This window comes from Myotis daubentonii, chromosome 10, assembly GCF_963259705.1.
Source record: "Myotis daubentonii chromosome 10, mMyoDau2.1, whole genome shotgun sequence".
Taxonomy (NCBI): domain Eukaryota; kingdom Metazoa; phylum Chordata; class Mammalia; order Chiroptera; family Vespertilionidae; genus Myotis; species Myotis daubentonii.
Genome location: NC_081849.1, coordinates 32,781,653 through 32,799,463, shown reverse-complemented (window position 1 = coordinate 32,799,463; position 17,811 = coordinate 32,781,653). Strand labels below are relative to the sequence as shown.

Sequence of the window (17,811 nt, the reverse complement as noted above, 5' to 3'; positions counted from 1 at the left end):
TCACATCAGAATATGGATATCATAAGAAGAGGATTTCAATTCAACTTCAGAAAAAATAATTATCCTTCAATGTACAGTATTAGTGAAGTCCCCATCACTAAAGAATTAAGGTGGAGTCTGGAATTCCACAGAGGAAATTCCTATGCTTCTCAGTAGGAAGGTTGTGCTGAATCAACTTCATGATTCAATTTTCTATTCACAACTAAATAGCTTCTAAGAGTAGCCATTTATTAAATAATACAGGATGTGGTATTTGAAGTGATGACCTTGATTCATACATAAAATATTAAGCTGTTATTAGCTATACATCATTGAATGTGGTTGGGACTGGGTAGGTCTAGCTGACGGGTAGAACTATTCAGTGTCTATTAGAATGCAGGATTGAAGGTAGAAATGCCCGTCAATTAGAAATAAACTCATCTCCAGGGAACAGAGGGTCAGACATATCAGCAAGACTTCTTAGTATCTCAGTCATCAGCTGGAGCAATGTTCTAAACAGTGCTTCTCACCTAGATTTGTTTTCCAGCTTCCTGTGAATACATGAATGCCTTGGGGTAAAGGGGATTGTGAGCAAAACCTCAAAGAACGGTGACTAAAATGCATGTTAAGACTTTAGAATGCAAGATAATACTGTGCTGGTGCCCATATGACATACTACAACACAAAGGGAGGTGTGCTTTCTTTCTGCTCAGAACACAAACTGGCTGGGCACCAAGAACACAGTGCCACTGCTTTGTGTAGAGGGTTGCAGCACCTCAACCGTGCCTGTGGCAGCATTGTGATTTTGGTGGAAGTGCCAAAGAGGAGACAGTTAGGGTATGTCCAGTGGTGAGGGACCTACATTTATTTCTGCATGCAGTGAGGTTTCAGAAGCTAATGAAAGAAGGTAAGGGCTTCTTCATTAGCATACTAGGATGTCTTGGTGATTTCCAGTAATAAAAGAGGGAGAATTTGAATATAGAATCCCTTCTGGAGAAGGTGACATAAGCAGCCATTTCTACAGAGTAGCCAGTACATTACTGTAAACACGATCTGTCTGTAAATTAAACATACGTGTAAATTCTTTGACACTTCTTCCATTGAGAGATAGGATCTAAACCCTCTCTCCTTCGATTTGTGCTGGACTTTGTAACTTACCTGTATCCAATAAAATGCAGCAGAAGTGATGCTGTGTAACTTTGGAGGCTAGGTCATACAATGCATTACAGCTTTCACCTTGCTTACAGGAAGACTAGCATTTGGAGCCCTTTGGCCACCTTGCAAGAAGTCTGACTACCCTGAGGCAAACATGCTACGAGGAAGCTCAAGCCACATGAAGAGAGTATGCTTAGGTATTCTGGCTGACTGCCCCAGTTTCAACCACCAAACCTGTGAGGAAATATGTCTCCAGATAATTGCCATCCCAACCCATTGAGACACCCCCCAGGCTCACCCCTCCACATGAGCTCCCAGATGTCATTGAGCAGAGACAAGCCTTGTCTGAATTCTGACTGAGAGGGTAACTTTATATTTCATAAAGGGCAAAACTATAATATTTTACCCTCGTAATGATAATTAGGTAGGTTGGCCTGGCATTATTACCACTCTCATTTTATAGATTAAAACAACACTTGGAGAGTATAATGCTAAGCAAAGTCAGTCAGAGAAAGTATCACATGATCTGACTCATACGTGGAATATAAAGAACAAAGTAAACTGATGAAGAAAATAGATCCAGGGACATAGAATCATGGAACAGACTGCCGAATCTCAGAGGGAAGGCAGGGGTAGGTGGGTGGGCGGGAAGAGATTAACCAAAGAGCTTATATGCATAACCCATGGACACAGACAATAGTGTGGTGAAGGCCTGGGGCTGGGGGTGGATGAGGGCTAGAAGGGGTCAATAGTGAAAAAAAGGGGACATCTGTAATACTTTCAACAATAAAGATAAATTTTAAAAATAAATGGGTAAAACAACAAAAAACAGTGATTTGAGCTTACCTGCTTTGAGGTTATATAGCCAAAATGTGGCATGCTGACACTAAAATCCTGATCTTTGGACTCCAAAGTTTATGCTTTCTTTATATTTTCCCATCTGGATACTGTGGGGCATTAGAATGGCCTAGGGAAATCAAATAAAATATATCCAAACTTTGAAGACAAGTTCAGAAAGTGTTGAATGGAAGCTAACAAGAAGCAATATTAAATGGGTGATATCAGCCATTCTGTGAGGAAATAACCATGTAAAATAAGATTTACAGATTATTGCTAGTAAGGAAGGCTATAATTTAAAATGGAACAAATGAAAAAATAATCTTAGAACTTTTAACCTTTTGAGACAATGTTTTAATGATGTAATATTTTCAGAGGCTGATTTTTTAAAAACAAGTCTGTTAGAGAATTTAAAAACCTGCCAGTTTTGTTTCAGATGAAATCAAACTGGCTGATGGTGCTATTTTAGTCTGCTTAGAAGTATATCCTTATAATAAAGAGGGCACTTCAGACCACGGCTTGATGACATTATCCCTTATGATCATCTTCATTTATTCTACTTTTCCAAGCCGCCTTTTGATTTAAATTTAGTTCCTCTAGGCGACTTTCCTACTTGGAGAAGAAAGTACAATGATACTAACAAAGCATACCATGCTCATTCAATAGGTCGTATTTTGTATATTTCAATGTCGAGGGATATTGGTATTCTGGTTAACCAAGCAGCCTGGCAAACTTCTTACCTTGGGAGCGAGGGTCAGCTCCCAGGCTCATGTTGACTCTGTCAATATGCAGACCTCCTGCTTCAGAGGTCGGTAGGACAGCTTTCTACCTCTTGACTCATCCTGAATACAGTGAGGTCACTGGTGACTTCCCCATTCAATGGGGAGCACAAAGGTGCAGAGTCCACTCAGGGCTTCTCATGTCTCGACTTTTAGGTTCCTTTAGCGATTAACTCCCACCATCAGGAGCCACAGTAACTTCCACTATGTTTGTCACGACCATTTCTCCCTTCCTTAAGGTGTGTTTTCCTCCCTGAGTAGTCAGTCCCCTTTTCCTTTAAAATAGATGTATTTTTAATAATGAACTGGGTTTCCTTAATTCCGCTCTGTCACTGGGCCTCTCCAAAGGAATTTACCTCTCCTTCCTTAATAGTTTTCATGCAGAGTTTGCACAGAGAATGCCTTGGAATGTTCTGTTATAAAAAGCACGACGGTATTTAACATATTTTGAATGGTTTTCTGCAAAACAAACATGATCAAAGTTTTGATGTTTCAGATGGCTAGAATATTCTGTGCCTTGGGCCGGCCCTAGCACTTGGAAAGCGCTCCATCTCCGACATTTGTCAAGTGAGTGAACCTGGAAAACGAACAATATCCTAAAAGGACACATTTCATTCCCCAGCGAGGGAAACAACTGGCCGAACACCTTTCGGACTTCCGTTTAGATTCGCTTGAACAGGCCAGGCCCGTTCACGAGGAGGATACGCGCATCATTCTGAGAAGCCGGCTGTTCCTCCGCACGTTCCTGTCACATTCTACCCGGCGGTGGCAGCCTCGGGGGTTCGCGTCTTAGTTTTATGACAGGGACGTTCGTTGTACAGGAAATAACAGGAGAATGGGCTTCCCCGTCCTCCTCCCTCCAGGATTTCAACTTCTCCTCGAACTCCGCTAGGGAGTCCCTGTTGCGGAGCAGGCTTAGGACCGCGAGGAGCACCGAGCAGGAACCCGAAGCCATGGAAACGGCGGAAGGAAAGAAACCGCTGAGTGCCGCGGCGCAGGACCCGAAGGAAGCCTCCCCAGGCGAGGGTGTGAGGGCGCTCCTAGGATTACGTCACGCACCCGGGATGACGTAACGGCGGTGACGCGCGGGTGACGCCAACGCCGCGGCGCCTTCTAGTGGTCTCCGCCCCCTTCCCCCGCCCCCCGCCTAGCGTCCTTCCCCCAATCCCCTCAGGCTCCGCTGCGTTGGGGGCCGCGGGCCGGTTCCTGAGGTGGCCCAGCGCCCTCCCGCCGCCGGCGCCGCCCGGCCGTCGCCCCCGCCGCCCCCCGCCTCCGCCTACCCCCCCCCCGCCCTCCGCCTCCCCTCCCCCTCCCCGCCCAGCAGCGGTCGCTGGAGCCCCGGCTCTCGGTTATAAGATGGCGGCGCTGAGCGGCGACGGCGGCGCGGAGCAGGGCCAGGCTCTGTTCAACGGGGACATGGAGCCCGAGGCCGGCGCCGGCGCCGCGGCCTCTTCGGCTGCGGACCCCGCCATCCCCGAGGAGGTGAGTGCCGGCGCCCCCTGCACCCTTCCCGTCTCGGCTCGGCCGGCGGGTGTTTATTTGGGGGGAAGAGGTGGCGCTGGGGGCTCCGGCGCCCTCAGCCACCCTCTCCTTGGGGCTCTGCGGGTGGGAGGTGCGTCTCCCCCCGGCCCCTCTCCGTCCTGCAGCTCCTCGCTACGCAAACACACACGATGGCCCGGGGGGGTTTCCCTGGCCCGCACCCCCGCCGGGGGGTTCGGGGAGCGGTGGCGGAGCGGGAGGCTCTCCGTAGGGGGCGAGTCTCAGGGTTGGTCCTAGGTCACGGCTGGCTGGAGGGAGCCAGGCGCGCATCCCCGAGACGTTTTCGTTATTCCGGGCGGGGGGCGCGGGGGGCGGCGGCATCCGGGCGGCAGATGTGGGCTCGGAGCCGGGCCGGGCGTCCAGCCCCAGGTACCGTGGTGTCGGTCATGATGACAGGGTCCTGGGGATGATGGGGCGCATCCCGCTCTCTCTGCTCTCGCGGACAGTCCCCCTTTCCAGGCCGCTGCCCTCCCTTCTACTTCTCTACTTTTGGGGGGGATGTCTCTTCATCGGTTTTACCCAGCGGCTGGTTTTGCTTTACTCTGTACTTTTTCCAACCTCAGCCCCCACTTGCCACTCTCCCTTTCATCCCGGGCTCAGGACCCTGCGTTCCGAAGGTTGGTCGGGGCTCCCGCGCCCCATCCCCACCTGCCGGCCCGCCCGCCCGCCTGCTGACCTCAGCTCCTATCTGCTGAAGACCACTTTCTGCACTGCTCTGTCCCCTGGTCCTCTTGGCTGCATCCCACGGCTCCCCGACTTATTCCTCGGCTCCCCGGCATTGTTACCCATTGTTCACTCCACCAATCCTTCTGAACGCTTTGGAGCTGCTTACCTTCTGAATCCTGAAGCTGTCAAGATTCCATCAGGTTTCACTTGCGCTGCCGGCACTTTGTGGTGGTTCTTCCATTGTCCATTCACACCTCTCTCTTTATTCCTACCGGTTTTTTTAAAAATAGGTTTGATTGCCTTCCTTCTGTTGTCCTTCCTTCTGTCCCAGTTTTTTTCTTTCACTTTTTGCTTTTTAGCCATGGCTTCTCTCAGCCTCTTTTGTTTTTTGTGGGTTTTTTTTGTTGTTGCATTATTCAGCTTATCACCTTGTCAAATGAGTTTATTTACATTGTGTTTTTTATTACATAAAATTTATCGTATTTCGTATTTGGCATTTTATTACATAAAATAACACACTTCATTATACTTACAAATAATGAGATAATCTATGGTTTAACAACTGCACTTTACAGTTCTTGCTTGATCAGATAGCGTGGCTTATGCCAGTTGACTATGCTCAAAGTTCTCTTTCCTTCCTGCTAGTTACATTTTGTTTCCCAATTCTCATAACGTTTCATTCTTTCTTCTGTCTATGCAATTCTTTTTCCTGCTTCATCATCTTTACTTTGTAAACTCATTTGCTGTGCTTGCTCTAATTAGTATCGGTTTGTTCACAATGTTTGTTTTTCATCCTCTTATACCACCTCCATCTATGCCCATGATGTGTTCTGTACCATCTTTTGATCTACTCTAAATTGTCTCATATATTCTTCTTTCTTAACAAAATTACACCATTTTCCACTTTACAGTTTGCATTTTTGCTCAGCTTGGTTTCCTCTTGGATTCTAAGGATAGAGTTCTTCCCTTCTTCCATTTACTAGTTTATTCTGTTTTCCTTGTCCCCAGTTGCCATTCATTTTGCCTTGTTTCCTGGCTTTTGGTACTTAACTTGCCGAAGCTTCCTCTTGTCTTCCCCACACCTCCACATTCCTTCTTATTTATAAACAGCTTTGTTCCGTTGACATGGAAATTTATTTTTAGGATACATTGTTTTTAATGGATAAATACTAGAGGTCACATCTGTTGTCTATTTTTTCCATGAATCGGATATGCCTTTGTCTTACCAGGCACAGGTGCCTCTAGGCTTGCTTTACTCTATAGATCACGTATGGTTGTGTTAAATTGTATCTAGAAGAGTAGATGAATTAGTGTGTATGGCTCATGAAATTGTAATTTTCTGATTATAGTATTGTTTACTGAGAATTTTGTTTCAGAGTTATTAGAATAGTTTGCAATGATATAGAGAAGGTGTTTGTAAAGTAGAATCTCTGTTATCCTATTTGAAAGGGCCAGATTGTTTGAACTCCACCCTCTGAAGATTCTGATTAGGTGAGAGCTAGAGCATGAGTTTCTGCATTTGCACACTTCCTAGGCAATTCTCATGAATCAATGCTTGAGTACCTCTAGGCCAGTTGGATTTAAGTTTAAATTGCCAATAATTGGAAAGCATATTCATATCTCCTGAAATCTTAAGGATACTTGAACAAATTTTAATTTGTGGCCCTGACCAGGTAGCTCAGTTGGTTAGAGCATCATCCAGATATGCCAACGTTTTGGTTTTGATCCCCGGTCAGGGCACATACAAGAAACAACCAATGAATGCATAAATAAGTAGAATAAATAATTTTAATTAGTTAAAAGTGTTTCCCTCTGCCTTCTTCATCCAGGTTTTAATGTTTAGTAAATGAATACTTTTTCCTTTATACTTTTTTTATAAGAGCTGATAATAAATGTATTTGATGGGGAGAGGGATAAGTGATTCAAAATGGGTCTTTTTAAAATATAAATTTCAATGTCATGGTGGTAGAATAAATTTTTCCAAGAAATAATTTTAAATTTGAAGTTGGTATTAATTCAGTGGAAGCTGAAATGTACTATGGATTTTTGAACTACCTTCTTTATATTCACTTAAAGAGATATCTTCTAATTGTCACGTGCATGAAAATAAATGAAAAATTGTGCTTGTGTAAAATGACATGCTTTATTCTAAAGATTTACCTTACCTGACAGTGAAATATGTTTTTTAAAAAATGTTTCTCACAGAAATTTCAGCTGCACTAAAACATTTCTAATTATGGACAGAAAGCACATTCATTTTTGAAAAATTAGAGAGCTCTAAGTACAAAAAGTAAACAAAATCATCTGTTATCTTGTCACTAAGATATAATTATGTAAACATTTTGATGTACATATATCCATATACTGATCTTATGCTTTTACTAGAGGCCCAATGCACGAAATTCGTGCAAGGGGCTTGGCCCTTGAAGCTGCGGTGGCAGCCCCAGCTTCGTCCAGAAGGTCATTTGGCTGTCTGGTCTAATTAGCATATTACACTTTTATTATTATAGATAATACAATACAATGTATGTGGTTTTGTAATATTTTTAACTATATAGCAAAATATTTTACCTATCATTAGATATACTGCAATTTTTAAACTAAACATGTATTTGACATTAGCTTGTTTCTAATTATTTTACTCTTGTTATCAAACATCTTTAACATAAAATTAGGTTGGGAATTGAACAAATTGCATGTCCTATATTGAATTGAACAAATTGCATGTCCTATATCTGTAAGTATTACTTTGTAGATGCTTAAAATAGAATATTCTGGTAAGTGACATACGCTTGTTAAATATTTATCCAATGAATATGCTTCTACTTTTGGCATTAAACATTTACTTCAGACCACTTATATTCCCCTGATACTACTTTCTATGACCATATGGTATAAGATGGGACAATATGACCATATGGTATAGTAAATACATTGAAAAATGCATTGTAACTAGGTATGATATTCATTAACTCTTTTTGTGCTATGCATCTGTAGAAGAGCATCTTACAATCACATTACAATTAAAATTGTATTGTTTTTAAGATCACTTATTGACGATCTTATTTAAGCTGTGTAATTATAATAATGCATTGACTAAGCAGTATTCTGAGATAGACTCTCCTTTTATAATGAGGTCCACTCATTATAGTTAAAACACATTTTTATGAACCAGGCAAACTGGGGTGGATTACATCATACTCTTAATAAATGGAAGTCCCACTAAGGTATGTGCTTCTGCAGTTCTGGCTATTGCTGTTAATACTTGTCTGGATATATTTGAAGGTGGACAAAACATGCCTGTTAGGCAAAACCAGAAATTAGCTCTGTGTCTTTGGTATTTCTTGTGTTCCCTTTCTTTATTCTTTCTCATTTAATGAGCTTCCTCCTTTAGTCATCCACTCACCTCTTCTGATATCACTCACTTATATATGCTGGATGTTAAAGGATTTGATTGTTAGTAAACAGATAAGAAAGAAACATTGTGGTGGGTGCTTGAATCCCTGAATGTAGTAAACCTGAGAGCAAACTTGATTTAGTTGTATCTGGATAATAGGCCAGAAAAATTGTGCTAGGATAACAGGCTACAGAGGTCTGACTTTTTAAAAATTCCTGTTCCTTGCTTTCCTAATTAGGATTAATTAGGATCCCATCATAACAACTGGAAACCTATATTCTATGAGCAATGGGGAAGAGAGGGAAGGAATCAGGTTACATTGTTTTGTTTTTTAAAGCATTTTCTAAGATTATGCTTACCTTGTTCCTTTTTCTCCAATCATAAAGTTGTTTGTTTACTCCTTTAGAATTGCAAAAGTGCATTTTGTGTCCTTTGACATCTTGATATTAATTTAGCTGAATACTTAGGGAACATTTTTTGTCATAATCCCCTTGTTTTATGAAATCCACCTATGTTCCCCTGCTTCCTATATATCTGCTTCAAATTGCCATTAAAATAAGCCTTACTGGATTTTGTATTCCTCTGAAGTTGAATTGTTTCAAGTCCTTTACTCAGTCTCTGTCTATTTTACTTGTAAAATCAGGATCAGCAATAGTCTGAATTCAAAATAGGTGAGCCTGTTTAGAAGCTTTCTGTTTTTTGGGTGTTTTGTTTTTTTAGTTTATTTTTAGGTGAAACATTATAGTATTAATGTTAATACTATAAGAACCAAAAAGTTAGCCTCGTTTGTTCCATTTCTTCCTTAAATATTTGGTGGAGAATTAACATTCTGGGAGATAGTTTTTCTTTTTCAGTTTCTTTTACCTACCAACCTAATTTACTGTCATACATAATTAGCATGGTATTTAGAAGAAACTCTTAATCTAACTTCCACACTAATATTAAGCAATTATTTTTTTCTCCCCTCTACCCTCTGAGATTATTTTGGTTTCCATGTTTTCTCTTGGGCTTAAAAAACTATTATTCTTGTTCCTTCCCATATTAAGACTACGCATATAGAAAGAGAAATTGATGCCCAGTAACATTACATTCCCTTATGGGTCCTGGGAAAGCCCTCGATACAGAATATAAAAATCACTTTGAACTCAATTAACTTTATATCTCCAGAAGCTCTGGTCATGATTTTCACTTAAGGACTAAAAAAACAAAAAATCAGGGAATGTGTTCATAGAGCATGAGTCTGAAATACCTGATCAGTACAGGGTCATGTGACAATTGGGAAGTAGACAAGTGTCCAGGCTTCTGTTCATGTTGTAAGGAGTTTTATTCCAGTTGTATTTGGCTACCTTGCTAATTTTGAAACTGCATTTCCAGGGAGAGAAAAACATAACATTTTGGCAGTCTATTTTCAACTGTTGTTCCAAAATTAATGTGTGTATGTGTTTAAGTATTCATCTCCTTATTGTAAAAGATGCTTTAATTGTGTTTAAATGGAGAAATACTCTACTCTTGTTTCATATTTTTTCTTGCACTAAATATATAACTTTTAAATTAATAAAATCAGAAAAATTTGACTTTCTATTTTTAAGATGCTTTGAATTAGTCACTTACTTACCTTTGAGTATTTTGAAAGTTTAAAATACCACCAGGGGTTGTTCCTCCATTGACCTAGGACTTTTAAACTGTATTTTCTACATTTCTTTGGCAAAGTAAATTTTTGTTTGGGCTTATAGATGTACTTTAAAAGTTAAAGGGAATTAATAGCTTCAGCTACATTGTAAATACTAGTTATTAGAACCTATGTTTTTGTATTGTCAACTTGGGTCTAACCCAGGAGTGGGCAAAGTTTTTGACTCGAGGGCCACAATGGGTTCTTAAACTGAACCGGAGGGCCGGAACAAAAGCATGGATGGAGTGTTTGTGTGAACTAATATAAATTCAAAGTAAACATCATTACATAAAAGGGTACGGTCTTTTTTTTTTTTTAGTTTTATTCATTTCAAACGAGCCGGATCCGCGGGGCCGTAGTTTGCCCACGGCTGGTCTAACCCCTTTTCCTCTGTTTTAAAGTTTATATTTTCTACTTAGAAGTCTCTCTGTAGATTGGGGGGGGGGGGGGGCGGGGGGGGGTCTTAAGTAGGTATGATTATTTTTTTATAGAGAGATTAGCATGATTTCTGATAATGTATAAATTTAATCCTCACTCATAAAAACATGCTATCTTTTCCATAAATACCAAACAATTATTGCCTTTATACCTTTTTTTTTAACTATAAAAAGATAAAGTGCTATTGTTAATTATTCCTAAATAACTCGAAATTGCTTTTTTACACATCATATAACTATTTCTATGGGAATAGTGTCAGAACTTCAGGTAGGAAAGAGATTATGATTCAGTATAATCCTTACATTCCTGTTCTCCAACCACTGAAAGTGTTCATTTCTTCTTAGTTTTTACATGCTTGCTTTGTATATTTAAAATATTCCACCCATTACTATACTTCTCATATTAACAGTAAGTTACACAATCTCAAGTTAAGTTTTACTATACATGAGAATTTAATTCAGTATAACTTTTTGATAACTCTCTATTGCAGATGATTTTTCTACTACTGAGTTTGGCACTTAAAGTCTCTATATGTACAGTAGTATCCCTTATCTTAAGGGGATACATTCTAAGAACCCCAGTGGATGCGAAACTGAGGATAGTACTGAACTCTATATATAGCATTTTTAAATTTTTTCTTTTTATCATTCCTCACCTGAGGATTTTTTTTCTATTGATTTTTTTTTTGAGAGTGGAAGGAAGAGAGGAGAGAGAGAGAGAGAGAGAGAGAGAGAGAGAGAGAGAGAGAGAGAAAGAAACAGTTCGAGAAACACATTGGTTGCCTCCCCCATTCACCCTGACCAGGGCTGGGGATTGAGCCTTCAGCCCAGGCACATGGCCTTGACAGGGAATTGAACCCGAGAGAGATCCTTTGGTGTGCGGGTCAACACTCTAACCACTGGAAAGCACTGGCCAGGGCAGTATTTTTTTTTCTAGACATACATATATTTTCACTTAAAGGAAACACTTTTACAGCTTCTCTTAGGCATACTCGAATTGCCAGCATCACTACTTTTGTACTTTGGGCCCATAATTAAGTAAAATAAAGCTTTCTTGAACACAGCACTACCATACCACAACAGTGAATCTGTTAACCAAGATGGCTAGTAAGTGACTGAGTGGCAGGGAGCATATACAGCATGGGTACAGTGGACAAAGAGATGATTCACGTCCTGCCCTGGACAGAGAGGATGGTGTGAGGTTTCATCACTCTATTCAGATTAGCACTCAACTTAAAACTTATGAATGGTTTATTTCTGCAATTTTTCATTTAATATTTTAGGATTGGAGTTGACTGCGGGTAACTGAAACCACGGATAAGGGGGGACTACTGTATGTGTTGCCATCTCAACAAGTTAGAGAAGAGACATATGGTCCGCTGAATAGTTGCAAATGGTGCTTGATAAAATTCATCATAAAACCCGAAGCAAATCAAATGTGATAAGGAGCATCTATTTTTTAAAAAATCAAGTTTTATAATTACTACCGTTGAAATTTTGAAAGCTCTCCCTCTGAGATTGGGAGAAATAAGGTCGTTCATTAAAACTGCTCCTAGTTAAAGTTGTAGTAGAGGTCCTGACCTTCACTGAGTTAAGAAAAAGAAAATTTAAAAACACAAGAATTGCCCTAACTGGTTTGGCTCAGTGGATAGAACGTCAACCTGTGGACTGAAGGGTCCCAGGTTCGATTCCTGTCAAGGGCATGTACCTTGGTTGCAGGCACATCCCCAGTGGGAGGTGTGCAGGAGGCAGCTAATCGGTGTTTCTCTCTTATCGATGTTTCTAACTCTCTATCCCTCGTCCTTCCTCTGTAAAAAAATCAATAGAATATATTAAAAAACAAAACAAAACATAAGAATTGGCCCTAGCTGGTTTGGCTCAGTGGATAGAGCATCGGCCTGCGGATTGAAGGGTCCCAGGTTTGATTCCAGTCAAGGGCCATGTTCCTTGGTTGCAGGCTCCTCCCTGGCCTGGGCCCTGGTTGGGGCACACAGGAGGCAACCAATTGATGTGTTTCTCTCACATCCATATTTCTCTCTGTCTTTCCCTCTCTCACTTTTTCTAAAATTCAATGGAAAAAGATCCTCGATTGAGGATTTAAAAAATAATAATAAATAAATAAAAACATAAGAATTGGAAAGAGAAATAAAACTATTATTCATAGACTACATAATTGTGTATTTAATTTTTTTTAAATATCTACAAGTTATAAACAATGAGTTGCACAAGAAACTATATTCTAACAACAGACAGGAAGGAAAATCTAAAACAGTACATTTCACAATAGCATACCCAGGAATAGGTCTAAAAAATGACGTAAGATTTCTAAAAGCCTTATTGAAATGAATTATTATATATAATTCAATAAAAATACCATGTGCATGGATTGATAGACAATATTGTATAGATACTATTCTCCCCAAAGGGACTTATATATTTAATATAACCCCAATCTAAACCTTAGTAAGGTTTGTTTGGTTTGTCTTGTTTTGTTTTGGTGGGACTTAAAATTTTAAAATTCTGTGGAAAATCAGTAAAGGGTTAGGGTAGCCAAGACCACTCCCAAAGAAGACAGTATGGGAGGACATACTTCACCACTTATTAAGACTCATTGCAATGTAATTATGGCACTGTCATGAGTAGTCTAGTGATGGATGGGAAAGAAGAAAACCTATAGTTGGTAGGTTACTTGATGTATGATAAGATACATGCTAGAAATTAGAAAAGTATGCTCTTTTCAATAAATGGTGCTGGAAAATTTAGGAAAAATTAATTTGGATTTTTACCCCACAATATTCACAAATTCTGGGTAGATTAAATGCCTGGGTATGAAATGCAAAACTATAAAACTTTTAGAAGATAACATGAGGATATATTTTTATTTCCTGATTCTCCCTTCCATCAAAGGTGGATACAGTTTAGGTTTTATCAGTTAGATGAATTCCCACAATTTGGAAGACAAAAGGACAGGAAGCTTTCTTTTTACTGCCTTTTGTCTGGTTAGCTAAGTTGTAAGATCTTAGTGAGTGGAAGCAGTTGAGGTGACTGGACTGAGCATCCCAGTGTTTAATTCCAGCTTCATGGATCCTTAGAGGCAGCAGTGCCAGCAGCTTTTGGACCTCTGATTTCCAGAGTATCCTTTATTTCTATAATGTAGTGGCTACTCCTGATTCCCCATCCTTCCATATTTTGAATGATGAGTGTCTTAGTCCTTGTATTAAATGCTTTTCTGGTTTGAAATACCTAAAATGTTATTTCTTTCTTTTTGCATTGGGTCCTTATTAATACTTTTTAATTGGCTCAAAGAATCATTTAATGTTTAATTCTTTTGTTTTTAAAAAATTGTGGTAAAATATACATAACAAAAATTTATCATTTTAACCATTCATAAATGTACAATTCAGTGACATTAAATATATTCAAAATGTAATATCATCACTATCTAAATCCAAAATTTTTTCAACACCCCCAGCAAGAATTCTACCTTTTGAAAAACAATTCCTTCTTTCTCCCTTGTCCAGCCCCTGGTAATCTCTATTCTACTTTCTGTGTTTATGGATTTGTCTATTCTTGGTACCTCCTGTAAGTGAAATCATACAATATTTGTCATTCTGTGTCTGGTTTATTTCACTAAGCTTAATGTTTTCAAGGCCCATCTGTGTTGTGAAATATATCAGAATAACCACCAAACTGTTTTCCTACCAGCATTCCATTTACATTCTTACCAGCAATACATGTGAATTCCAGTTTCTCCTTGTCCATACAACACTTTTTTAATGATAGCTATTTTAATGGGCATGAATTGGCATCTCATTGTGAGTTTTGTATTAGGTTATTTTTTTCTTAGTGTTCCTCAAAAATGTATATAGAATCTAAAATCTAAATAAATAGAATTACCATATGACCCAACAATTCCACTCTCAGGAATATATCCAAAAGAATGAAAACAGAGACTTAATTAGATACTTGTATGCTGCAGTGTTCATTGCAGCATTATTCACAATAGCCCAAAGTTGGAAAAAACCCAAGTGCCTATCAACAGATGAATATATTTAAAAATACAGTATCTGCATAACAGTGGACTGTTTTTCAGTCATAAAAGGAATGAAGTTCTGATACATCATATAAATTAGGTAAGCCTTGCCCAACTGGTGTGACTTAGTGGTTGAGTGTCGACCTATGAACCAGTAAATGAGAGTTCGATTCCCAGTCAGGGCACATGCCCAGATTGCCCAGATTGCAGGCTTGATCCCCAGTGGAGGGCATGCAGGAGGCATCATTGATGTTTCTATCCCTTTCCCTTCCTCTCTGAAATCAATAAAAATATATTTAAAAAAATAAAATAAAATGGGTAAGCCTTGAAAACATCATGGTAAGTGAAATAAGCCAGACACAACAGGACAAATATGACTACACTTACATAAAATATCAGAATAGGCAAATTCATAAAGATAGAAAGTAGAATAGAAGTTACCAGGTCTGGGAAGGGTGTTTTTGCTTAATGAGACAAGTGAGAATTTAGTGTCAAATGGAACCTAGTTTCACCTCTCACATAGTACAGAATTTCTCCAGCAGCATCCCTGACAAATGATTAAGAATTCAGTTAGCCCTAGCCGGTTTGGCTCACTGGATAGAGCATCGGCCAGCCGCCTCAAGGGTCCCAGGTTCGATTCTGGTCAAGGGCATGTACCTTGGTTGTGGGCACATCCCCAGTAGGGGTGTGCAGGAGGCAGCTGATCGATGTTTCTAACTCTCTATCCCTCTCCCTTCCTCACTGTAAAAAATCAATAAAATATATATTAAAAAAAGAATTCAGTTAAATATCCTTAATAGTAAGGCATCTTGTTCCTTGTACCTCTACTGTTAACAAATATCTCTCTTACTGTGGAGCTCAGATATACCTTCTTGAACTACTGTCTCTAGGTTCTAACATCATCCTAGTTTAGTCCTCTGGAACAGCGCAGAACAATCTGTTCTTCCTTTTATCTCATATCCCACTCTCTCACTATTTGGCAAGCACACACACCTTTAGACCTTTCTTTGACACTAGTTACTTGCTGTTTGCCTTTAAATGTATAATGGTAATCCCATCCAAAAACAAAATACCTTCCCTGACTCTGGCATTCCCTTGAGCTTTTGTTTTCTCCTTCTGGTCACTTAATGCCTTTTCTTAAAGAAGTACTCACTGATGTCTTCTTGAAAGTCAGTCTTCTATTTCTTTTCACCCAATTGAATCTGTTCTTTCAAAGGCTACTATATGCCCTTAATAGTCAAGCTACTCTCTAAGCTAGAGTGTCCTGCATTTCCAATTGTCTTGAGTATTTTACCTTAATGTCTCACTGATATCACAAAGTCAGAAAGTCCTAAACTAAATAGTTATCTCTCCCTTTAAATTATTTCTGCCCCTCTTCTTGTAATATTCTCCACTTACTCATCATTTCTATTTGAAACCTCAAGGCATCTCTGATTTTTCCTATTGCCTTATTTTTTCTGTGCAGTCAGTGGAGCCATTGTGATTGGGATTAGTACCCTTATAAAAGACCTCAGAGAGCTGGCTTGTGCCTTCATGTGAAATTACAGCTAGAAAGCACCATCTATGAACCTCAAAGTGGGTCTTTACAAGACACCAAATCTGTGGACACCTTGATCTTGGACTCGCAGAACTGTGATAAATTTCTCTTGTTTATAAGCCACCCAGTTTACATATATATTAGGCTGAATGGACTATCACTACAGTATTCCTGATGCCCAGTATACCATGTGACACAAATATTAGGCTTTTATAAAATGTGTGTCAAAAGGATAATTTATTTTTTTTATTTTTTAAAAGGCTAATTTTAGAGTTAGATGATAATGTATTTAAGCACTCAGCATATTATTGTGCCCAACACATAGAAGGTATTCATTGTGTAAAGTTGAAAAATAATATTGAGCTCCTTTGTGCTAATTGTTTGCTAAGTTCTGTGATACAGAAATGACAGTCTTTGTCCTCAAGGAGCTTACAGTCTAGTGGTAGAAGCAGACCCATAAGTCACAAATTAAGGACAGTGTTATGTTTAAAGTGTGCCACAGGTGCAGAGGAATCACAGAAGAGTACACAATTCAGAATAAGTGTAGGAGATGGAAGACAGAAAGACTTCCTAGAAAAGGAAATATGTAAACTGAATTCTAAATATTTAAGATGTATTTTAAAAACTTGTATAAGACCTTTATAAAGACAATTAATTAGCCAGGCTGGTGTGGGTCAGTAGTTGATCATTGACCTATGAACCAGGAGGTCATCATTCAATTCCCGGTGGGGGCACATGCCCTGGGCTCCATCCCCAGTAGGAGCAGGCAGGAGGCAGCCAACCAGTGAATATCTCTCATCATTGATGTTTTGATCTCTCTCCCTTCCTCTCAATAAAAATAAAAAATATATGTATTGCCGAAACCGGTTTGGCTCAGTGGATAGAGCGTCCGCCTGCGGACTGAAGGGTCCCAGGTTCGATTCCGGTCAAGGGCATGTGCCTGGGTTGCGGGCATATCCCCAGTGGGAGATGTGCAGGAGGCAGCTGATCGATGTTTCTCTCTCATCGATGTTTCTAACTCTCTATCTCTCTCCCTTCCTCTCTGTAAAAAAAAAAAATCAATAAAATATATTTAAAAACAAAAAACAAACAAACAAAAAAATATATGTATTTTTAAAAAATAAAAGTAATTAAACTTAGAGACATAAAGGAAAACCTAAATAAATGGTGTTACATACCATATACTAAGGATGGATTGGAAGAGTGAGTATGGTAAAATGCCAGTTTTTCTTAAACTGCTCAGTAGATTCATTGAAATCCAAATCCCTGTAGCTTTTTCTGTGGAACTTGACAACTTGATTAATAGTTTCTATGGAAGTAGAAAGAGTTAAGAACTGCCATGATATTCTTAAAGAACGATAAGAAGGGGAGACTTCTTTAATCCATTTTTTTTTTTTTTGTCAAGAAATTTGGATGCTTGCTATATGTGAGGCACTGCTGGGCCCTCGTTATTACCTTGGTGAATATGAGACATAACTCCCACCCAAAGATCATATTCATATTCATTTCTAATGATATCTAGGGTTTTTAATAGACCACTTCATAAAATACCAGATGAGTACTGAGACTACCAACAAACTTAATTACTCTAATTTACTCTTAATTTCTGATTTTTATATTTAAATTTTTTCTTGATTTTAATATTCTTTTTTATACTTTCTTTTATTAGTTTTGTAAATTTAACACTAGAAAGCCTAGAAATAGACAGGTTTTATTTTAAACTAGAGGCCCGGTGCATGAAATTCGTGCGGAGTGGGGGGGGGGGCGCGAGGGGGTTGTCCCT

General features: G+C 39.4%; 1 protein-coding gene across 5 annotated transcripts in view; it reads left to right on the top strand.

The window, feature by feature from the left end:
• Window positions 1-3,914: 3,914 nt before the first annotated feature.
• BRAF (B-Raf proto-oncogene, serine/threonine kinase) overlaps window positions 3,915-17,811 on the top strand; it is a 145,614-nt gene continuing 131,717 nt past the window's right edge. For 2 of the 5 annotated variants that reach the window (XM_059711989.1, XM_059711990.1), the window contains exon 1: window positions 3,915-4,232. In XM_059711989.1, the coding sequence (XP_059567972.1) occupies window positions 4,107-4,232 (126 nt within the window). In that variant the 5' untranslated portion in view covers window positions 3,915-4,106. The remainder of the gene's footprint in view (window positions 4,233-17,811) is intronic. The other 3 variants (XM_059711991.1, XM_059711993.1, XM_059711988.1) reach the window with 2 other exon arrangements.